This window comes from Balaenoptera borealis (assembly GCF_965194805.1).
Source record: "Balaenoptera borealis genome assembly, chromosome: 15".
Taxonomy (NCBI): Eukaryota; Metazoa; Chordata; class Mammalia; order Artiodactyla; family Balaenopteridae; genus Balaenoptera; species Balaenoptera borealis.
In genome coordinates this window covers 9,305,030-9,329,010 of record NC_138871.1, presented here as the reverse complement: position 1 = coordinate 9,329,010, position 23,981 = coordinate 9,305,030, and the positions used below count along the sequence as shown (strand labels likewise).

The 23,981-nt window shown below is 47.4% G+C and overlaps 2 protein-coding genes and 1 pseudogene across 18 annotated transcripts in view; 1 reads left to right on the top strand and 2 right to left on the bottom strand.

Annotated features, from left to right (window-relative positions):
- The window catches only part of FER1L5 (fer-1 like family member 5), a 341,943-nt gene that overhangs the window by 241,528 nt on the left and 76,434 nt on the right, over positions 1-23,981 (top strand). The window lies entirely within an intron of this gene.
- Positions 1-23,981, bottom strand: part of KANSL3 (KAT8 regulatory NSL complex subunit 3) — a 72,164-nt gene that overhangs the window by 35,282 nt on the left and 12,901 nt on the right. For 5 of the 16 annotated variants that reach the window (XM_082357095.1, XM_082357106.1, XM_082357104.1 and 2 more), the window contains 18 exons: positions 22,283-22,373; positions 21,954-22,139; positions 12,793-12,924; positions 12,447-12,563; positions 12,118-12,219; positions 11,949-12,020; positions 10,724-10,798; positions 10,387-10,544; positions 7,953-8,016; positions 7,305-7,505; positions 6,956-7,112; positions 5,419-5,496; positions 3,798-3,989; positions 3,249-3,333; positions 2,824-2,954; positions 1,829-1,938; positions 1,204-1,426; positions 721-854 (listed from right to left, as the gene is read on the bottom strand). In XM_082357095.1, the coding sequence (XP_082213221.1) occupies positions 721-854; positions 1,204-1,426; positions 1,829-1,938; positions 2,824-2,954; positions 3,249-3,333; positions 3,798-3,989; positions 5,419-5,496; positions 6,956-7,112; positions 7,305-7,505; positions 7,953-8,016; positions 10,387-10,544; positions 10,724-10,798; positions 11,949-12,020; positions 12,118-12,219; positions 12,447-12,563; positions 12,793-12,924; positions 21,954-22,139; positions 22,283-22,373 (2,308 nt within the window). Of the gene's footprint in view, positions 1-720; positions 855-1,203; positions 1,427-1,828; positions 1,939-2,313; positions 2,420-2,823; positions 2,955-3,248; positions 3,334-3,797; positions 3,990-5,418; positions 5,497-6,955; positions 7,113-7,304; positions 7,506-7,952; positions 8,017-10,386; positions 10,545-10,723; positions 10,799-11,948; positions 12,021-12,117; positions 12,220-12,446; positions 12,564-12,792; positions 12,925-21,953; positions 22,140-22,282; positions 22,374-23,981 lie in introns of those variants that run through there. The other 11 variants (XR_014234880.1, XM_082357098.1, XM_082357100.1 and 8 more) reach the window with 7 other exon arrangements.
- On the bottom strand, positions 14,711-18,275 carry LOC309611993 (zinc finger protein ubi-d4 pseudogene; annotated as a pseudogene). Its single transcript has one exon. The product of its transcript is annotated as a zinc finger protein ubi-d4 pseudogene (transcript).

Genomic DNA, 23,981 nt, shown 5'->3' with positions numbered 1-23,981 from the left:
TGGCTCTCAGATCACCATTTAAGATTAGAAACATTTTACTTGAAAAGGTCATAATGGAAATTAGATCAGCTAAGAGAAATCAATGGTGACTTATTTCCCGGGTAAGAGCTCTAAAAACCTAACTGTGCCCTGAAAAGACAGCAATGAACGCAAAGATCTGGAATGGCACAATGCTGGAAAGTTGTTGGTCAAAGAAGGAGTATTAGCCAATTAGCCTCTACCCAACCTCTGAATGACGAAACCAAGAATGAAAGGAGAAAACGATGGAGAGAGGAAGAAAACAGAAACATTAAATAGGCACTGAACATATTTACATATTTAATCCTCACAAAAATCCAGGGAGCGTTACAGAAAAGGAGACTCAAAGAGGTCCATGACTTGCTCGGTCACAAAGCTATGAACTCCAACCAACAAGGACCTAACTGTATAGCACAGGGAACTGCACACAGTATTTTATAACAACCTATGAGGCAAAAGAATTCAAAAAAGAATATCTATAACTGAATCACTGTGCTGTACACCTGAAACTAACACAACACTGTAAATCAACTATACTTCAATTAAAAAACAAAAACAAAAACCCAACAACAACAAAGCTACAAACTCTGAATGTGGATGTGCATCTGGTCTGCCTACAAGTCCAGCTCCTCCAATCGGCCAGCCGGCCCCAAGCTTCCCAATATTGGAGGCTGTGTCCTCGGTCTTCCCGGGCAGACTCACCTGTGAGCTGGAGGGCAGCGCCTGGGAGGTGGGCTCTTCTGATGGGGCTGCTCCTGAGCCCATGGGGCTCAGTGTGGTGATTCGGCTGGGCTGGCCACGTAGTGTCAGAGTGATGGTGGTGGGGACCTTCAAGCCTGAGAGAGACAGACAGACAGAGGAGTAGGCTTTTTTGTCACAGCCTCCATTTCCCTTTCCTGGAGAGTTTCCTCCCCATGTAACATACCCCCAATCAGCCTCCCGCCTCGGCTTCCTCCTCCCCAGCTGGGTCATCTATGCCCTATCAGTCAGTCTGAAAGGCAACAGGAACAGCCTGTGTTCTCTCAACTTCTCTGGGGGATGGACCCACACAGCTGAATCCCTGAGGGTCAAGGCCAGGACCCTGTGGGGTTGGGTTCAACATCATACCTGGACCATGAGAGATGGGAAGGTCTTGGGGGAAGATCCCATATCTGGGAGTCCCCACGGTTCTCATGAGAGACTCACCTGAGGCTTGGTTAGAGATCTGAGCCAGGCCAGGGAGGCTGCTTGCCAACTTGGCGAGGCCCCCATTGGTCAGCAGCTGGTGGATGGCTGTGGGCTTCCCACCAGGAGTGGCACCCAAGGAGGAGAGAGTGGTGGCCACAGGAATGGTACGGACAATGGTGCTGGTGCCCGTGGTGATGGCACCCAGGCTCTGCATGGGGGTGGGCAACTTCACACTGGTGGCCTGTGGGACACACAAGCCCAGGTGATCAGAAGCTGTTGCCAACAGCAACGGTCGAGTGTGGAGGGCCCATACTGTTAACGGCTACCACGTATTCAGTGCCTACCACATGCAAGGTACTCTGCCAGGTATTTTCCATATATTACCTTCTTTAATCCTCAAAACAGCTCTGTGAGGGAGGTACTATCATTATCCTCATTTTACAAACAAGAAAACAAAAGATACAGAGAGATCAAGAAACTTGCCCAAGGCCACTTAGTAAGTGGTGGAGCCTTAACCTTTGGTAGTTCCCAGCCGTGAAGCCAGAAGCCTATTTGTCCTTGACCCAGCGTCCCTGCCAAAACCAACTAAGCTGAGGAGGCCTCCTCCCACACCTGCCCAGCCCAGTGGAAGGCAGATGTGCACCTGTGGGGCTGGCCCGGGAGAGGGGTTTGCTGGGAGGCCAGAGGTCTTGCTGCTGATATCCTGCAAGCTGAAGCTGAGGCCTTGGAGGAGGCTGCTGGCTGATGCGGCCCCTAGGAGAGGATACAGCAGACATCAGCACAGGCTCAGTCACTTCCCCACGAGCAGCTGTGCCTGTCCACCCTCAACAATCAACTGAAACACCAACGCTCTTTCCCTCGGACATTCCCAGTGTTCTCAGAAAGACGCCAGAAGGGCTCCCCAAACACGCACGCTGGACGCCCACATGAGGAAAGGTACCATTCCTGACACACTGCCTTGGATTCATTCTGCACACCCCAACCTGCTCCAAACCACCTGTCCTAAATTTTGGACAGTTTTAGGAAAACCAAGGAGAACATGAATCCCACTTTTCAGAAATCTATCCCACCTTCCCAGGGAAGAGGAAGGACTTTTTAAGCCAAAAGAATCCCAAACACCTGACTTACACTTCACTTTACACACAGTCCAGTGGCCTCAAAGCAAAGAGGAAGGTCCTCTGGAAGGATCAGGGCATCTGCAGTGCCTTGGCCCTGCTGGGCTCAGGCAACTAGCCTTTCAGTGTAGGGTGAGGGCGGAGAAAGTGAGGAGACAAGCATAGGCAGAAAAATGTCTCATTTTGCTAATGCCCAGTACAGCACCATTTCCGGTGTTATTCAACCAGATGTGTTTAAAAACACCAAAATGAAACCAGTACGTACATTTCCCACCAGCTATTTCTCCTTGCAGTACAGGAGGCATTACCTGCAGATTGGGACATTTACTCACTGCAGATATGAAGGCCCCAAACTCCCCTACCTCAAAGTTAATGCCAGCTCCCTGCCAAGCTTCTGCAACGAGCCTGAGGCCCAGAGCGTCCTCCTCCAGATCGAGCTCCGCAAGCCTCTCCCGGGACCACCCTCCAGCAGCAGCCCAAACAGACTTCGCTGGGAGGCCGGGCACGCTGAGCTGCCAGGTACCTGGGAGGGAGCTGCCAGGAGAGGCGGCCACCAGGCGGCTCTGGAGTGTGTGCAAGGCACTGGGAGCAGTGCTGCTGGAGACCGCTGAGGACGCCGGGCTGGCTGAGGCTCCCCCTTCAGCAGCACTTGACCTGGAGACAAAGGTAAGAGCTCCATCATCTAAAGGTCCCTGCCAACACAGCGAAGGTCCAGAATGGGGCCCAGCAAGGCTTTCAGCGATGGACACAAGGCTAGAACTTCGGTTTCTTCATCCCACTTTCTGAATCTAGCCTCTAGTCTTTCTAAAAAAGTCAGGCCTCAAGGAGAGACTTCAGGCCTTGAAGCAAGGGCTACAGGACTCTTTGTAAATTTTAAGTAAGCACTCAATGGACCAGCGAAAACGTGAAGAGAAAGAAGGGAACAGATAGACCGGGAGACAGACTCACTTGGTTGTGGTGAGAAGCCCTGTGAGCTCCTTGGCCCCTGCGGAAGCTTGCCCCAGTGTCATGGTGATGGGCTTCCCTCCTGCGGCTGCAAAACAGAAAACCCCAAGGCCACTGGTCAGTCCTGTTTGGTCCTGACCTTTCAGGGTTCCAGAGGCCAGGCTAAATCCAAGATATTATGGAAAAGACTGGAAGATGAAAAATGAAGGATAACTACATTAGAATAGGAAGAGTTGGGGTTATTTTTTCCTTCTACTTTCTAAACCTTCTGGAATATTTTATTATCTTTAATTGAAACCAAAGAAGAACAAAACGTATGACGCTTTGAATGACCCCACAGCTTCCTCGGATCCTCGTTCGGCCTCCCTGATCATACTTCAGGTGAGGTTGCTGCCCTCTTTCCCCCTACGTGCAACCTTTGCTGTCGTCTCCGGGTGCCTGTTGTGCTGAAGGCGAGGCTGAGCCACACAGCAAGTAGCCACCAAGAGGGCAATACTGTGCGCCTGGGACGGTTCTGTCGGTGTTTATTTAAGGAGGCCAAGAGAAACTCACCTTCTGGAGCTCCTCCTTGGGAAGGAGTACAAGGCCCTCCAGCTGTGTCCCCTTGGGAGATAAGGGACACCTTGATCTTCGGTCGCTTGGAGGTCTTACTGCCAGGAAGAGGACTGGAGGGATGGTGCCGCTTCAGCTGGACCCGGAGATCCTCTTTCTCGGCTTCCTCCGTTTGTTCTGATGAAACAGGAACTAAGAAATGGAGCTGCGGTGAAGTTCTCCACAATCCAAAAAAGCCCGACAGATACTGACAGCCAGTACCAGCACTGGCATGGCTGTGTGGGAACACCAGGAAGAACCATCCCAACACGTGCAAGGAGAATGTCAATGCTTCAGTCCTGCCTCACTCGGGCCCACCTACGGTGCAACTCCACCTTGGCCCTCTCAGAAGATGGCTCCATCCCCTTCCCTTACCCTGCCCTGGAGTTGGAAGGAAGGGGCTCTGAGTTGGTGGAAACAAAAAGAAAGGAGAAGACATCCTGACCCTGCCTGGCAAAGGCCAATCAAACAATAGAGGACTCACCACAGTGGACCTCAGCAGGGCTTCCCAGACTCAAAGAATGTGGCAACTGTCATGCCCTCCCCACATCACACAGCTGGAGGGCAGCAAACCGTTTCTGGAGAAGCAATAGAGGAGCAGGCTATCCAGTCCTCCCTACAAGGGAGACTTCCTCCAAGCTCTGAGTCCCCCCCCTGCCCTCAGAGCCCAAGGTTGAGGGTTTGCTTGCCGAATGGCGACAATGGGAAGGATCATCACCAGGACTTCAGGCTGGCTTTCAGTAACTCCTAGGCAGGTTATCTCAGCCAAGACAACTTTACAGTTCCTGCCCAGAGGTAACAGGGCAACAGTGGCCCACGTCACAAGCTAGTCCCCAGGTCATTTGTACTAGTACAGAGAAAGGCCACCTGTTCACACATGGGCTTCCCCCCCCTCCACTGCATCACACAGACTCATCCTGCACGTGGCCAAGCCTCCCAGACTCTTAAGTTATCCTTCGGGTTTCCTCATGGATCCCCTCTCTTTAAACCTAGAAGCCCACCCAAGTCCTTCTTCTTAGCGCAGGCAACCAGGGGCGGAAAGGCAGGAGTCACACGAGAAATGGGAGGTGGCGGGGATGCCATGGGGCCACAGGGAGCTACTCCAGACCACAGTCAGGCCACAACCAGCTGAAAGGAAGGACTGCGTCGACTAAAATCAGAATAGGAAGGAGGGAAAAAGGGAAAGGAATTACAGGTTTATGCTTGATAAGTGCTTGCAGAGGCCAGGATGGAAGCAGGAAACCAGAGGCAGGGAGAAAAACACAGGGAAATTCAGGCTCACAGGCACTGGCCTATAGGCACACACAGGAGAAGCAGAGCCAAGAGCCACAATAAGAGACAAAAGGAGAAAAACACCATGAGAGGCAAACAGAAAGAATGGGGAAAAAGCAAAGACTATGGAGTAATAAGCAAAAGGATCAGCAAAGAATAAAAAACAGAAGATAGAAAAATGCAGAGAGAAAAGAACAGGGGGAAACCAAACAGAGACAAATGAGAGGCAGGGATGGGAAAGAAATAAAAGGGAGAAAGGGAGAGAGGCAGAGAGCAGAGAATGAAAAGGTGAGGAAAGAGCAATACTCACCAAAGAGACAGGAGGAGGTGCCGGGAGGAAGAGCTTTCCTCACCAGCATGTTTTGTGTCAGAAAAGCAGCAAGCTGCGCTGGAATGAATCAGAAAGAATTACAGAATCACAGCCAGCCAGAGAAAGGAGAAAAAGAGAAGGAGTAAGAAAAAGGTATGAAAATGTTCTGGAAAATGGTCAACCGGGGCTTTTTCTGGACTTACTGCATGGGTTTGAAACCCGACTCTGCCCCTTAGCAGCACCACGGAATCATCCATGAACTGAAGGTAAGGCATGTGCTGCCTCATGGGGCCACTGCCCACACTCCACGAGCAACAGCAAGCCAAGTGCCAAGAAGAGGGCGAGGCACGCAGTGAGGGCCCATAACCATTAGCTCTTCTCGCTGCCCCACCTACGAGCTCTGCCGAAACCAGGCTGCTGTGCTGCGGCTCTCCTCCATGATGCTCTGGGTCCCATGTCGAACCCGGCTCACCAGTCAGCCTTCTAGAACTCCGTACAGTCTCCACTAATTATTGGCAAACTGCTGGCTCTCTCTTCATCAAAAGCCCAAGAAGACAACGCCCACTTGGAACTTGGCTCTGGCCACCACTGAAGAAGATGCAGGTCACACGTGGACCCTAGGGGCCCGGCCTCTTTTTCGCCTTCACCGAGCCACTCACACTTCTGCTCCTTGTTAGCACCACCACACGGGCAACCTCGTAAGAGGCCTGGGGCTAAGTCCTGATCCTTTGGCTCCACTAAAAGAAACACAGGGGAAGAGAGCAGACGAGCCTCCTGTCTCCTGTGCGTCTCTCTACTTGACAGCCAGCTCTGGCTGCTGCCTCCTCCCAGGCACCTGAGACCCTCAGATGATACACGCTCCTGGATACATCACCAAACACCAATGCCCAAGAGACCTCACGTCAGGGCTGCCCAACTGGATCCAAGTGGGCCAGGGGTAGAGCCGCTGCTGCTCCCCTCCCCACCCACCAAACACGCCTTTTCCACAGCTTCCTACATTGTGCTGACTGTTCTCCAAACTCTAATTTCAACCAAACAAATGTTTCCCAGCCTAATCGAAAACCTATCTGCAGAGACTCCTGAAAAACTTCACTGGAAGTCCCAGTGTGGGAATCTTAACTCTTCAAGGGCAAAACAAAGGGCGGGCACAACACCAGTGCAGTTGCCCTAGAATCTGATGAGCACGGCCAATCCCCTTGTCTGCAGGACCCAAAGAGCTCCCTGACTGCGGGAGAGGCTGGGCAGGGCCCAGAGTTGGTAAAAAATTTGAGGCCAATATACGTGTAGTCAGCTCATAAAGCCTAACTTCCCCAAACACCAAGCCAAAGCTATAATTAGTGGAACTATATAGTCACACTAATACCACCTTTTGTGATATTTTACCCTTGAAAACAGCCCTCGGTATTTATTTCAACCTAATTTTGCCTGGACAGAAATGTCGGGAAAAAGCTGCAGATGCCAATACTTCCCAACTGCCACATGGCGTCAACTGCAGAAGACAGAACCCAAGAGAGGCCACCGGGCCAGGCAGCTATACCTTGAGCTTGTTTGTGGGTGAGCACAGCCTCTGTCCGCTGCACATGTCTCTTCAGCAGCTGAGTGCTTCCGATCTGACTGGACTTCTGGGCAGAGGCCACTGTGGTCACTTTGGTCTTGGGACTGGAGGTGGGGCTGCTGGACACACTGGAGAGATCCTGAGTAGAATAAGAAGGACAAGGGCCAAGCCAATGTCGTCCAGATTGACTGCCAATCATCAAGTCCCCCTGGAATTCCCCTCGTAGGAACTCACAGGCCCACCAAGGCCAACAGGCATCCCCAGGAAGCGCAGGAACCAACTCTTCAGTCCCCATTCGCCAGCAAGAGCGCTCCCTCCCTTTCCGCATTACCTCCGAGCCTGAGGGTGAGGCAGGTAGCTTGGCAGCTGGTGACGCAGGTCGACTGCCCCGCTCAGAGACCTCAAAGGCCAGGTCTCTGCGGGCCACGTCCCGGGGCTTCTTCTTCTTCTCAGCGTCCTGATCCCGAGGCTCAGAGCCCACGTGCCCCTCCGCGCGAGTGAGCACTCCAGTCAGGAAGTCCACAATCTCATCCTAGTGTAAAGAGGGGTCAAGGCCTCTGAGTCCATGTCTGGAGAACAGGAACCTCCCCGATAGTCCCGACTAAAATCGATTCACCTCAGCTCTGATGTCAGTGTGCCGGTCCCTCCTACCACACAAAGCCTGGCACAAACCCCAGCCTCAGCCAAGGACCAGCAGGAGCCTGCGCCCTGCACCCGTGAGGCAGTACTCTGGGGTGGTCACGCTTTACCACTCCTCCAATGAACCCTTCCTCCCCTCATGCTCTGCTCATGTCTTAGATCGTTACTCTCCTTTCCCCCTCTCTTTTTCCCCCTTTTCTTTGCTTATGATTTAGGCCTAACAGAGGCCGCAGTGGATACCCATCCTCCTTAGTCAACAGGCTGCTGCCAACAAGACCGAGCCTAAAAGGTTACAGAAAGGCAAGCCTAGCTGAGAAAACCACATAAAGCTACTGTGTACCTGAATACATCTGTCCACCATGCTCTGAGTCAACCCTTCCGACTTCTTTTTTGCTTTGCTTATTCTAAGAGACAAAAAAGAGGAAATGTTTACTTTCCAAACATTCCACAGCACCATTTCTCTTCTGTGTTGGTTATTCTCTAGACCCAAGAAGGAAGACTATGTTAGCCCTCAGGCAGGTCTGCAACCTCTCTGAACCTCAGTTTCCACATCTGCAAAATGGGGAACCATAACACCTCACTCATGGAGTTAATGGGGATGACACAAAACAACATATGTAAAGAACCAAAGAATACATGGAAAGTACCCGGGATGGTACACTTCAGAAGCCCTATACCTATGGCTTCACAGGTAAACTCTATCTGATTGCTAAGACCTCATTTCGAGGCACCCCAACATAGACCCAAACCCTGAGATTACTGGGTGCTACTGAAATGCGATTAGCAGGAGGGAAGGCAAGGTGGCCACAGGTTAGTTCTAAAGGGATGACAGAAACTGACCACAGCTGGCTGCATTCTCCTCTTTGAAAGCCAGCCTTAAGCCCCCTGGCTTCTGACTGGGGGTCTCAGCAGGAGAGAAACAGGGCACCAAGTGACAGGATGAAGAACAACATTCTGAGCCTCCAAATTCTGAGACCCCAATTTACTGGTTGTAGGCCTCTGACCTTGTGTAACAATGCTCATTTTATGGATGAGGACAGAGTCCCAGAAGTTAAGTATTTTACCCAAGCTTCTTAGCAAGGAAGCCAAGACTAAATTGAGGTCTCCCAGTTCTCAGTCCAATGCTCTTGGCACCATGCAAATATGGCTCATAAGCAGCCTCACAACGTAACTCTCACTAAGGGTTATTTCCATTTCTCCCGCTCCCTCACCACGACTCAACACACACAGTCTATTCTCCTATAGATAAGAATGTCTGAATTAGCAAGAAAGATAATGTATTTACAAGCAAACATTGCCTTGAGCATCAAAGGATTAGATTCTAGGTCCACAAGAAGCTGTCAAATGACAAAGGCCAGGAGGACTTCTCCAAAGCATCTCTGGTAAGAAACTGACAAGAGAGGTGGGAATAGGTATTCGCTTTAAGCTCTCCAGTTAAAGCACACAAATGAAGTTAATATCTAAGACTGAGCATATAAAAAAGGAGACCAGTAAAGGATACAACCTCATTTTCAGTACCTTTCATAAAAACATAACTAAAGGCCCTACAGGCAGCCAGACTTGTAAGAGAAGAATGGCCATCTCAATGACTAAAGGTGCCCTCCTAAAATCCTCTCCAGGGCTTCCCTGGTGGCACAGTGGTTAAGAATCCACCTGCCAATGCAGGGGACATGGGTTTGAGCCCTGGTCCAGGAAGATTTCACATGCTGCGGAGCAACTAAGCCCTTGCGCCACAACTACTGAGCCCGCGCGCCTAGAGCCCGTGCTCTGCAACAAGAGAAGCCACCAGAATGAGAAGCCCGTGCACCTCAATGAAGAGTAGCCCCTGCTCGCCACAACTAGAGAAAGCCCGCGTGCAGCAACGAAGACCCAACGCAGCCAAAAATAAACTAAATTTAAAAATAAATAAATTTAAAATCCTCTCCAAACTTTGGCTGTTTATACTCCAAAATATATAAAAGGATGCTTAACACAAATAAAATCTATGTTCACATTCATCCTCAGTAAGGAACAAAACGTGAAGAAATGCCTACCCCAGTGAAAGCACAATGGCCAAGACTATAATTACAACATCTCAAAGTATTTTCTCCCCACAAGATGACTACTAGCTACAAAGAGAAAAACAGTAACTTTACAGTAGAGAAACCTGGCAGATGCTTCCTTGATCAAAGTTAACATCACCAGTAATAAGGCATATCAACGCCACGTAGCCCCTGAGGGGTGCGCTGAGGGCACATCAGCTCCATAGCATTCCTGCGAACAATGTGCACCCTCAACCTAATCATAAGATAATGTCAAAAACCTAAATTGAGGGACCATCTACAAAATGGAAGTCTTCAAAAGTGTCGAGGTCATGAAAGACAAAGACAGACTAAGGAACAGTACCAAATTAAGGAGACTGAGGAGACAGGCAACCAACAGCAATGTGTGATCTGGATTTGTTCCTGGACCAGAAAAGAACATTAGTGAGATAACTGATGAAATGTGAGTCTGTAGATTAGATAACAGTATCATATCCATGTTAATGTCCTGACTTCGGTAATTACACTTTGGTTATGTAAGATGTTAACATTTGGGAAATCTGGGTGAACAGTATAGGGAATTTCTTGGTACTAATTTTGCAACTTTTTAGAAATCTGAATTAGTTTAAAAAATTTTTTTTAAAGTTTTTTAATGCCCTCTTTTCACTGAACCAGGTTAGCTATAATTACATCACTACCTGATAAGCATCTCTCCAACATGGCACTCTTGCAGCTCTGGGGGAACCTACCCACCTGAGATTATCATCAGCTCCCCCAACCACCACCAAGCTGTTCTCGGCCCGAATCTTCTCCCGGAAGTCCTCCATGGCTTCAGGGTGACACTGCAGGGAATTCTGACCAATGACAAAGAGGACTGGAGTCTTCATATCCAAGAGGGGATCATCCACATCCTAAAACAGATCCAGGTTTTACAGTCAGCTAGTGCATATTCACTGAGTACTGCCCTGGCAAGTACGCTCAAGAGAGTCAGCTGGGCAACTGCAGTCACTGAACAGCAGCTTGGGCGAGGCACGCACTCCCGTACTCTCACCTGCCAGTGACCCAGAAATCAGCCACACCCTGCGCTTACCCCTCTGGGGCCATCCACGGTAAGCAGAGGAAACCCAAGGCAGACAACTGCAGTGACGTATTCCATCACCGACACCTGGAAATAATGGCACGGTTTGTCTCAAGGTCAAATGACTTCACTGCAGCTACATCCTACCCAGAATCCAGGGGTGGTCCAGACCCACCAGCCAGTCCCACCTCCTCCCTCGCTGTCACGACATAACCCCTAGGTGCACCAGCCATAGTTGCAGCAGTAAGAGCAAAGAACACAAGGTGTGCTGTTCTACCAGAAGCCACCACCTAGACAACTGGGGCCCTCAGTGGACCCCAGGAGAGGGCTGAACCATAGGATGGGAAGTTTAATACTTCCATCCTGGCAATTTGCGAGGCTAGAGTCCTCCCTTTTCCCTCCACTAATAGCAAATGCAATCAGGAGAACACAAATGTTGCTCTTTTCCCTTAAGTGAAGAAAATCTCTCCCTTTTGAACTTAATAGATAGCTCCCAGACACCCTAAATTTCTTAGAGCAGTCGCTGACAGGGTACTGCCATCCTTGGGACCAGGGAGTACAGGGAGATAGCCTTCTTCCTCTCACGCCCCTAGATGTCACTTACACTACATGAAGCAGCACAGACTTTGCTTACTTGATCCACTTGAGAATTGGGGCTTTGAACAGGTCGGAGGCACTTATACAAACTAATATACATGCAAGTGTATGTAAAATAATAAAGAAAAGGTTCTTTGATGCCTTGGAAAGGGAAAGAACAGGAACACAACATCAAATTACAGAGCTATTAAAATTTTTGCTGGCTACAATTATTGTTTTGTTTTGTTTTGTTTTGTTTAGGTGGGACAATAGTACTTATGTCTAGGGGGAGAAAGAAAAAAATTTTTTCAGAGATACATGCTGAAATATATATATATAAACACAATGATACGACATTTGAGATTTTCTTCAAAATAATTGGAGGAGACTGAAAGTAGGCAGAGGTAAGATGAAAAAAGCTTGGCCATGAGCTGATCACTGGCAAAGCTGGGTGAGGGGCCCGAGGGGTTTATTATACTAGTCTATCCTCCCTTTCAATTTCTGCTTAAAATTTTCCACAATAAAGTTAAAAAGTAAAGTCTGTAGGCAAAGCATCCAGCACAGTGCTCTGGAACATTAAAAAGCGCTCAACAGTCACTATCAGTAGTAGCAGCAGCAGTCTATCTAAGGACAACCTCCAGATAAGACGGGGATTACTTACGTGACAGGCCACCAAAGCTCCTGTATTCCAGCCAATCAAGATAATGGGTTTGTGGGGGAAATGGCTATGAATCTTTGTGGGAAGAGAAAGAAGACAGTGAGACTGGAGGCCACAGATTGGTGCAGAATGTTGGGTGTGCCACAGTGAACTGAAATAGGGACATTCTCACCTCCAGCACTTTGCTTCGCACTGCCCCAATCATGTGCTCCAGACACTGCAGAACTCCTACTCCACTACCATTGTTCAGCAGATGGGTGGCAACAGGGATGACCTTAAGGAAAGAGAGTGGCAGCCATGACAGCAGAGCTAAGTTTCCAATCTCCTCTCGAGTCTGCTTAACCTACCTAAATCCCGTCAACCTCGGATAAGCACCACTGGCATTCTAGACAAAAAGAGACTTGGGGGATGCTCCACATTTAAGTTCATCCGTTTTGACCCCCTCTTCCTTTCTGTCTGCTCGATCCTCCCCAGGAGGAGTTCCTCCTGCCCAGTACATACCTTGCCTAAGCAGGACAGCTGAGACTGCCAGAAGCGGTGGCGGCGCGAGGTGGGGAACACGGAGCTGGAGGGCCCGGAGGGGGCAATGAGAATGAGAGGAGAGCCGGGGAGTTTGCTCTAAGGAGAAAGACCCCACCAGAGAGCCAGTGAGTGAGAGGTGCTCCTCCACGGAGCCCCAGTACCCTTCTTATCCCAACCAATGCTGATTTGCTCAGGAAACTACGTGAAGCACTACACCCAGCCCGTTATTAATGAAAGCAAGTTAAACAAGCCATTATCCTCTTGCCAAAGTTCTAAGACTGGATTCTAAAAACAATTTCATGGGCCACAGTTAAGTCCAACTTACTGGTTTGTTATGAGAGAGCACTCCCACAGCAGGGTCCCAGGGCCTCTTCAGTAGGAGGGACAAGGCCTCAGCTCCAGCAGCCCCGGTCTTCGTGTTGGACGACACGAGCATCCGGTCAATCAAGGTAGGGATCTAGAAGCAAGGGAGGGCAAAGATGCTTCCAGCATGAAGTAAGAGACCCCACCACCAGGATCAGGTGGGAGGACACAGCCCCACTATGAGCCAAGGAAAGATTTCAACTACGCCTCTCAAACTTTCCTCATGAGAAAAGTACAAATAAGTGCGTGGCTGAAAAATATGCCTCCCATCATATTAAAGATAAGTGGATACAATCCTCTGGAAACCAATCTGGTGACATGCATCAAGAGACTTATACTTATTCTTATCCCTTTCTTAACAACCTGTATCAGAAATACACACACACACACACACACGGGGTTGGGGGGGGGGAGCAAAAGACAAATTCACTCTCAGTAATAGTCAAAAAGTGGACACAACATAAAGGCATATACAAGGAAGTGGTTAAGCAAACTATCTACATAATTAGATATTATGGATTAATTATAAATATTTAAAACAATTTGTAATAACATAGGGAAATAATTTGCTAAAATGTTAAAGGTAAACAGAAAATATAAAAATTATCTCTACTCAGAAAAAATACTACAAGAAAATATGCAAAAGGTTAATAATGAACTTTATGGAGTTATGAATTTTTTTTTTTAGACATCTGTATTTTCTAAATTTTCTCAGTGAACACTAGTTGATTTTATAAATTAAAAACAAAACAAAACTCTGCATTTACTTCTAGAATACTGCCTTCAAACTGTGTAGTGTTAAAAAAATATGTTATTGTGCCCCAAATAATATATCCTACTATACTGTGTATACACTTGACCCTTGAACAACACGGGGTTGGGTGCCAACCCCCTATGCAGTCGAAAATCTGTGTATAACTTTACAGTTGGCCCTCCATATCAGTGGTTCCACATTACACCATTACAATTCACCAAAAATGTGACCTCACAGATGTGTAAATATAGGTTTCAGACATGCTGATGCTTACACTGAGAAGAATTACCTGTGTGAATCCCATACTACCCACAAGAGGTCAAAATGACCTAGGGGAAAGGAAAGATTTTTAACTGTTAGAGGTAGTTTTCAGAAAAATAAACTTTTTTTGAGAAACTAGAGAATAAAAACTACTACAGTGATGCAGGTTGTAAAAGTTCAGTCCATAGCTAACGTCGTACTCAACAGTGAAAAACTGGAAGCTTTTCCTCTAAGATCAGGAACAAGACAAGGATGCCCACTCGCACCACTTGTATTCAGCATAGTATTGGAAGTCCAAGCTAGAACGATTAGGCAAGAAAAAGAAAGGAAAGGCATCCGAATTAGAAAGAAGTAAAACTGTCACAATTTGCAGATGACATCATATTATATAGAGCAAACCCTAGACTCCACCAAAAACAACCATTAGGATAAACGAATTCAGTGAAGTTGCAGGATACAAAATCAATATACAAAAATCTGCTGCATTTCTATACACTAATAGAGAAATCAAGAAAACTTTCTCGTTTACAACTGCATCAAAAAGAATAAAATACCTAGGATTAAATTTAACCAAGGAGGTGAAAAACATGTACACTGAAAACTATAAGACATTAATGAGAGAAACTAAGACACAAATAAATGGAAAGATATTTTGTGCTCACAGACTGGAAAAAGTAATATTGTTAAAATGTCCATACCACCCAAAGCAATCTACTGTACAAATTCAATGCAATCCCTATCAAAATTCCAGTGGCATTTTTCACAGAAATAGAACAAACAATCCTAAAATTTATATGGAAGCATAAAAGACCCTGAATAGCCAAAGCAATCTTGAGAACAAAGAACGAGGCTGGAGGCATTATGCTTCTTTTTTTTTTTCTTCTGTGTAAAAATGTTTATTTGTACTAATGCTTAGAATACAGGAACTAAAGAAAGAAAGGAAAAAAAAAAAAGACACCTCAACTCCAAAATGACAGTGAATTAGGGCCTGCCCACAGCCAAGGGGAAGGACTCTCCAGGGTGTCCTGGCATGGACTGTCCCCGCCCCCCCCACTACTTAATGTGTCACCAGGCAGAAAATTGAAGAATCAGGGTGCGAAGACCTTACCAGCTGCTAGCGAGTGTGCCAGGGAAGAAAGGGACGTCTATGTGGCTTCCCCACCACCCAGGAGCCAGGATACACAGAGCAGGAGGCAGAGGCTCCCAATTCAGTTAAGGGCAGGAGCTGAATGCCCAGGTCCAGGAAGAACAAAAAGGGGGTTTTGGAGGTAGGCGTTTTCATCGAGTTAAAAAACAGGCACATTATCCAACATCTCCCTGTGGCCCCCAAGCAGTTGGCCTGGCCCCCTAATGCTTCCCCTCTCCCCACAAAACCAAAGGGAATAAGGAGGGGAGGCAGAAGACAGGAAATAACAAGGGTGGGGAATGCTTCAGTCACTAGAGACCAGGGCCTGTGACAGTGAGCCAGGCAAGCACAAGGAACAATCAGGTGAAGCTGCTACTCCCCGTGGCGTGGGGTGGTGGGAATGGGATAGAGCCAGGAGGGTGACCAAGAGCATCCTGGCTCAGGCAAAGGATCCTGGGTAGCAGGAACAGAGAGCCGCAGAGAGCCACTCTGGGGGAAGGAGGCTGTGAGGCTAAGCAGCACAGAGGGCACCGGAAGCTTCTGGCAAGCTTGCTCAGTTCTCACTCCCAGCTGCTCTGGCGGAGGCCCCAGCCGGGCTCACCTCCAGGGGAAGGGGAAACCCTGGGGACCAGAGTGGAGGCAGAGCTGAGAGAAGTGAGCTGCTCTCCCACTCTTTCTCGGAGGACACGGTTTGAACTGTGAATACCAGGGCCGGGGCCCAAGGCAGACAGAGTGAATGCACTTCACGGAGAACAGTGAGAAGCTGGGCCCACAGGTATGCCTTGGGGCAGTGTGATGCTCCGTTCTCCCTGAGGGCCTGGGGCCAGAGGCGGTCAGAGCTGCCACCTCAGCTTGCTGCTGCCAAAGGCAGGTTAGCACGACCTCCCCGAGGTTCTCTGGACTTGTGAAAGAGATTAGGAAGGGAAGGTGGGTATGAAAAACAGGAGAGAAACAGTCCTAGATGTATGGGGGATCGGGGGTGGCCACATCAAGAGGAGTTCTGATTCTGGTAGATGGAAGCTTTCTCCTTCAGCAGGTCCAGACACAAGTGGCAGCTCCAACTTCCCTCAGGAGGCTCAGACATAGACGGGGTGAGACAATACATGTGGTAGCCACGATCGCAGTCATCACAGAAGAGCAGCTGGTCATCGTTCTCGGAGGTGCCACAGATGTTGCAGCACTTGCATTCGATGCACTGCCAGCGGTAGGTCTTCACTGCTGCCATCATCACGGGGGTGAACTGGAGGAAGGACGGATGCCCTGAGCGGCCACAGTCAGAACAGGACACCAGCTCCTCGGGCTGTCCTGTCTTCTTGTTGATCTTGGAGTCCCCCAGGCAGAAGTCACAGTAGTTGTTGGGCAGGGCCAATCCATCGGGACCCTTCTTGGATTTCTGCTCCTCGGACCTCTGGGAAACCGGGGTGGGTGGCTGCGAGTCTTCCTTGTCCTCGCCCTCCTCCTCAGCCAAGTGGGAGTGGGCATAGTGGTAACTGAGGCCTGGTCGGTTCTTGTAACGTTTTCCACAAATGTCACAGGCATAGGGTTTATCTCGATCCTCCAGGATGGAAGCGTCCAGCTTCTTACGGGCACTGCCCACACCTTTACCCTTGGACTTCCCCTTGCCTCGACGCTTGGGAGTGTCTTCTTCATAGTCCTCATCATCGAGGTCATCCAGGAAGTCATCCGGTTCTAGGATCCGCTTCTGTGCTCGACTGTTCGTCACAGGAAACTCGCCCAGGCTGTCATCATCAACTCGGGGATCTGGGGCGCCTCGCTTCTCCAGGGGGTCGGTGCGCAACAGAGCCTCTAAACTACTGCCGTCCTGAGAGATCAGCCCCTCCTTCTTCAGGGTCTGGTCTGTGTCTGGTTTAATAGATGGGAAAGAGAGTCTTGGATCCTCAGGAGGGTGGGCTCGCCGCTTTTTCCGCCAGCGCCGGGCAGGGTAGGAGTACAGCTGCCCAGAGGCCAATCCTGGACCCCGGTGTCGCTTTTCCATCCAGATATAACAGTTGCTCTGTGCTACTCCAGTCTGTGAGTCCAAGAAAGGCAGGCGCACGCTGCGCTCAGCACAGAGGCGGGCATTGTAATTGTGGCACTGCTCCACTGCGTCTTTGTAATACTGCTCCCCAAGGAGCTTCACTACATTTTCCACCACAGCCGCCATCTTCCCGGCTCCTTTCCCTCAGGCCGGGAGGCCCGAAGCCTGCAGCGCACAGGCGCTGGGGCCGCACGGGGAATAGGCATTATGCTTCTTGATTTCAAACTATTTTACAAAGTTATACTAATCAAAACAGCACGGCATTGGCATAAAAACAGAATCACAGATGAATGGAACAGAATAGACAGCCTAGAAATAAACCCATGCATATATGGTCAGTTAATTTACAACAAAGGAGCCAAGAACATACAGTGGGGAAAGGACAGTCTCTTCAATAAATGGTGTTGGGAAAACTGGACAGCTACATGCAAAAGAATGAAACTGGACCACTATATTACATCATACACAAAAATTAACTCAGAAAGGATTAAAGACCTGAATGAAGATCTGAAACCATAAAACTCCTAGAAGAAAACATAGGCAGTAACCTCTTTGACATTAGTCTTGGCAATGATTTTTTGGATCTGACACCAAAAGTGAAGGCAGCAAAAGCAAAAATAAACAAGTGGGACTACAAACTAAAAAGCGTCTGCATAGCAAAGGAAAACATCAACAAAATGAAAAAGCAACCTACTGAATGGGAGAAAATATTTGCAAATCATGTATCTGATAAGGGGTTAATACTCAAAACATATGAAGAACTCATGCAACGCAACATCAACAAAATAAACAATCTGATTAAAAAATGGGCAGATCTGAATAGACATTTTTCCAAAGAAGATATACAGATGACCAACAGGTACACGAAAAGATGCTCAACATTATTAATCATAAGGGAAATACAAGTCAAAACCAAAATGAGATATCATCTCACACCTGTTACAATGTCTATTATCAAAAAGACAAGCATTAACAAATTTTGGCAAGGATGTGGAGAAAAGGGAACCCCTGTGCACGCTGGTGAGAATGTAAATTGGTGCAGCTACTATGAAAAACAGTAAGGATGTTCCTCAAAAAATTAAAAATAGAACTATCATATGATGAAGCAATTCCACTTCCGTGTGTTTATCTGAAGAAAACAACACTAACTCAAAAAGATATATGTATCCCCATGTTCACTGCAGCATTATGTACAATAGGCAAGATATGGAAATAACCTAAGTGTCCACTGATGGATGAATGGATAAAGAAAATGTGGCATATACATATATATGCCACGTTTTCTACACACACACACACACACGAATATTATTCAGCCATAAAAAAGAAGGAAATCTTGCCATTTGCGAAAACATGGATGGACCCTGAGGGCACTGTGCTAAGTGAAGTTAAGTCAGACAGGGAAACATAAATATTGTATGATCTCACTTGTATGTGGAATCTAAAGAAAAACAGAACAAACAAAACAGAAAACCAAACTCACAGATACAAAGAACAGACTGGTGGTTGCCAGAGGGAGGGGGTGGAGGATAGTGAAATGGGTAAAAGGGATCAAAAAGTACAAAATAAATAAAGCCATGGAATGTAATGTACAGCATGGTGACTACAGTTAATAATACTGTATTCCAGATTTGAAAGTAGCTAAGAGAGTAGATCTTAAAAATTCTCATTGCAAGAAAAAAAAATGTTTCTAACTATGTGTGGTGACATATGCTAACTAGACTTATTGTGGTGATCATATAGCAATACATACACATATCAAATCATTATACTGTATACTTGAAACTAATATAATGCTATATTGTCAATTATACTTCAATTAAAATAAAAAATGCAAAGATAGGACAAGAAGATAAGCTGTTCCCGGCAATGATAAGCAAGGACAGTGATCCTAATTTTGAAAGAGCAAGACTAAAAAGATTTCTGTACAAGAAATGAGGGGAGGGACTTCCCTGGTGGCGCAGTGCTTAAGAATCCGCCTGCCAATGCAGGGGACTCGGGTTCGAGCCCTGGTCCGGGAAGATCCCACATGCCATGGAGCAACTAAGCCCGTGCACAACTACTGAAGCCCGCATGCCTAGAGCCCATGCTCCGCAACAAGAGAAGCCACCGCAATGAGAAGCCCGCGCACCGCAAGGAAGAGTAGTTCCTGCTTGCTGCAACTAGAGAAAGCCCACGCAGCAACGAAGACCCAACGCAGCCAAAATTAATTAATTAATTAATTAAAAAAAAAAAGAAATGAGGGGAATATAACCATGAGACTTTCTCAGTTTAATTCAGGAAACAAATGTTTACACAACACTGCTGTTACAAGACACCAGCCTAGTGCCTACTGCAAAGGAATTTAATCTACAAGGGTTAATGAAGACAAGCACACAAACCACAAAAGAGATGGGGCTGGTAAGTGCCATAAAGAAAAATAAGCCTCACACTATGATTCAAACCATCTAACAGAAAAGAGGGAAGCGAGCGGGCAATTTTCATCTGAAGATGCATGTGAAGTGAGATGCACTCTGAAGTATTCTGACAGAAGATGGGGAAAAGCTTTCTAATCAGAGACACCAGATATAAGCAAGAAAGAACAGGGTTTATTCTAGGCATAGATGGCCTGAAGTCGAGAATTCGAGTAAGGAAGTAGGAGGACGTAAGGCTAGTAGCAAAGGCTAGGGCCCAACTGCAAAGGATCTTCACCCTAAACTGGCCATTTCTTGTAACTTACTTTGTCACTGTGAGCCACTCAACACCTTGAGGTAGAGGATCTGACTGAATTAGACTTTAAAAGCTTTTAGCTGGCAGTAATAAGAGTACACCTCTCACATGACAAAGCCTTGAAACTCACTTTCTGTAAATAAGAATACTTAGAAATAATTAATCAATAACCAACTTCTGTGCTTGGAGCCAGGCAGACCAAGCACCCCTGGTCTCTCCAGCACTGCATCTCTCTCAGCAGACATAGGGTCTATACCTCCTCTGCTCCCCTTACAATAGGTCTGATGGTGAAAGTAGCTGGGCCAAGAGCATGATCCCATCCACCTGCATTCTCATCCAGCAGGAACATTAGAAGTTGTGGGAAACAACCTAAGTATTTGTCGTGAATCTGAGAGTCGTGGGAAAATAAGACCCTGAAGGGAGAGGAACCACTGAGAGCAGCGCCTCAAGCGGACAGCGGCTCACAGTCTGGGACCCTGCTGACTGTGTGTCCTCTGCCATTCCAGCCAGCCCACACCATGACCTAGAAGCAGGGCCGGGCAGCGTGCACTGGGCACACCTGTGGAGTCCGCCAGTGGTCCGTCACGCTCAGTGAACCTGAACACCACTTACACCACTTCATTCACTTGGGAACATCCAGACAGTGACTTCAGTGGGGGAGCAGGGCCAACTTCTTTACGAGGGAATTGACCTCCAAGGCATACTGGCCATGCAATGTAAGGCAGAGAAGTGGGCTCTGGGCACTACTAATACTCATCTCCTAGGGGATATTCAGCAATGCCGTAATCCTCCCATAGGTGGAATGCTGTGGAGAACATTCAAAATGCCTGAAATACTCACAAGCCACTGTTCTCGGCCAGGGGCCTGTCTTGGCTCCACACCCACCCTGTGCCCATGCCTGCCCACTATTCACCTCCTGGGCCAGGGTCTCCACTGCAGAGGAGCAGCACAGGGGGAAGTCTGGGACTATCTTTTCTCTTGTCTCTTTCTCCACGAGAAAATAAGCTCCATCAGAGTAGACAGCATTTCTGTCTTGCTCATCCCAGCGCCTGGCACATTACAGGCACAAAATAGCTGAATGTATAATTTAATGTCAAATATCCTACCACGCATTTCATTAACGCATCTGGTCCTGAGTTTTGTTTTATTTCCACACTAAACCAGTCTTCTTTTGCTTTCAAACAAACTCAGCAACCTTCAAGTAACAAACAGGTAGGAAACAATAAGTCTGGAAATTGGGGGAATATGGCTGGGGAAAGCTGTTGGCCAGGTAAATTATAGCAACAAAACAGGCCAAAAAACAAAAAAACAAAAACAGCCCAGCTTCCTGCAAAGTAGAAGAAAACCACTTAAAAAAAAAAAAGTCAAGAACTGAATTAATCCAAGTTGCCTGAGGCCATTCTGTACTGGAGCAAAACACTCTAAAAATGATGGTACCACTTATAAATCATTAACAGTTACTGTGGGTTTCCTATGTTCCAAACATTGTGCCAAGCATTCTATCTCAATTAATGAATTTTCACAAAAATCCTACATAGGTATTAGTATCAGCCATTTTTTTAGAGATAAGGAAATTGAGACACTAATCCAAGATTACACAGCTAATTAGTAATCAAGATGACGTCAGCCAGGCAGTCTGCCCCCAGAACCTGTACTCCAATCACACCGAACACAGGCCAGTGCAAAAACTGCAACCAAAATAAACTGCAATCATGAAGAAAAACAGTTTAACTTTGTGCAGTACTGTCCAAGTAAGAAAGCAGGGAAAGCTAACGATACGCTTTATAAAGAGTGATTAAAGTGAAAGTGTTGCTACCGAAGGCTCATCATGATGAGGAGAGACCAAGGCATCACATCATGGCGCTCCCTGCTCCGGAACACCTCCCCGCGCCCACCCCCACACTCTCAGCACCACGGGTCTGCTTCCTGCCCCCCTCTCAACACCCCTCCCTGGTAAACCCCTCATCTTCTCCTTTCTCACCTCACCTCAAACCACAAGCTGCAGGGCTGTAGAGGCTAAACATGTTCTCTGGTTTGGAGACAGGAGGGCTAGAGACATTTATGCCAGGTGAAAACACGAAATGGTACCATGTCTCCTATTTCTGATAACAAACCCGTTAGCTGCAGTCATGCCCTCCAGGCTGACCAGGCAATGACCTCGCCCAGCCCCACTTCTTGAACCCACAGCGGAGGCTGGCTACCCCAGGACAGGGCAGACGCCCATCACAGCCTCACCTTCCCTTTCAGTGTCTGCAAAGCATCCAGGTAGGCGGCCAGCATGGGCAGACTCAAGGTCTCCACCAGGGTGGTGTGCAGCCACTGGACCAGCTTGGTGTCCCAGCTCACACTCGCCAGAGCTTGCCGCACTCTCCTCGCACACTTGTCCACGGCAACACGGCGCAGCACTGGCTCGTTACAAGCCTGAAAGGTGTAAGTGGGGGGACAAAGTATGAGGGCCACCTCGTTAGCAACGTGGGGTGGGGGGGGGAGCGGGGTGAGGTCAGCTAGCCCGTGAGGCCCGAACTAGTGGGGAGCCCACAGTGGGCAGGCTTCTAGAGTCTTACCCCTTCGTTGGCCAAGCGGGCAAGCCGATCAGACTGCAGGGCTTTGAGGATCTTGTTGAATAGCTTGTTCTGGGCCATTGTCCAGCCAGTCCTATAAGAGAAACTCTGAGGAATTAAAGGCAAACCCTGGGGATGCTCGCCATGCATGTACACTGTACAAAGAAGATTTTGTCATGTTTTTTGTTCCCACTATGAAGCAGTATAACTCAAAGTAGCTTAGAACGAAGCTAAAGCACAACACCCAGACTCTGGTCCCAATCCTGCCAATGAATCACCTCAACATATACTTGTATTAACATACACGCTACAAGTCAAAACCAGTCACAAACAGAGTCTTTTTGGTGCTAACAAAGGTAATTAATTACCTAGTGGCTAATATAATCCATTAGTAAACAAAAGCATGGCACCATTGCACAGACATATTTGAATTTCACAAGTTTAATATTTTACACAAAAAGGGAGACAGGATGAGAAAGCATTTTAATGTACTAAAACCTCAGACTAAGATAAGAGGCCTATTTAAATCAGCTTTAGGAACAAAAACATAACAAATGAAGTGGCTATTCTCCCACTCCTTAATAATCCACCCCTCACTAACCTTTCTCCCTTTTCCATTTTTTCCCCTGTATATCACACAATTAACAAATTTACTTTTGAATGGTCTGTTCCATATAAGTTAACTCTGTATCATCCCTGCATATGACCCTGGCAGACACACTTTTACCTTGCTTATGGAAGGCTTTATGGTTCCTCCTCCAGCTCAGCTGTAAACTCCCTGCAATTAGAAACCTGTCCTACTGCTCCTGTCCCCACCTAATGACACACAGCACAGCAGTGTGGAGCTGACTAAAGCCCCCCTCCACCCCACTCCTGGCAATCTTAATTACTCTGATACTCCAACTCTGGCCAGTAATCTTCCTAAAGATACTAAGAGAAAGGTAACAGAAGATGCCCAATTGTTTACCAACTCTCCCTGCCATAAAAATAAACTGGTGATTAAACCTCCTTTAAAAAATTTTAGGTGGATGCCAGACCCAAATGAGAACCTGGAATGAGATCAAGGTAGCACTCCAAATCAGTAGGGATAAAGTAAATAGGGCTGTGACAACCACTAGCCAATTGGAAAAAGAAAATCTGGATTCCTACACATCACTCTTTATACCAAAATAAATTTCAAGTGGAATAAAAAGTTAAATAAACATAAAGTGACCAAAGTACTAGGAAAAAACAGTAATTAAAAAAATCTATCAGGCTTCCCTGGTGGCGCAGTGGTTGAGAATCTGCCTGCCAATGCAGGGGACACGGGTTTGAGCCCTGGTCTGGTAAGATCCCACATGCCGCGGAGCAACTAGGCCCGTGAGCCACAACTACTGAGCCTGCACGTCTGGAGCCTGTGCTCCGCAACGAGAGGCCACGATAGTGAGAGGCCCGCACGCCGCGATGAAGAGTGGCCCCCGCTTGCCGCAACTAGAGAAAGCCCTCGCACAGAAACGACGACCCAACACAGCCAAAAATATAAATAAATTAATTAATTAATTAAAAAAAAAATCTATCTACCTATCTAATCTATATCTTAGAATGAGTAAAACTTTCTAAGTATGACCTAAAACCTAGAAGCCATAAAAAGAAGAAAGATAAATGTAACTACATAAAAATTTCAAATTTCTGTAAAGGAAAAAATAAAGTATCATAAATGAAG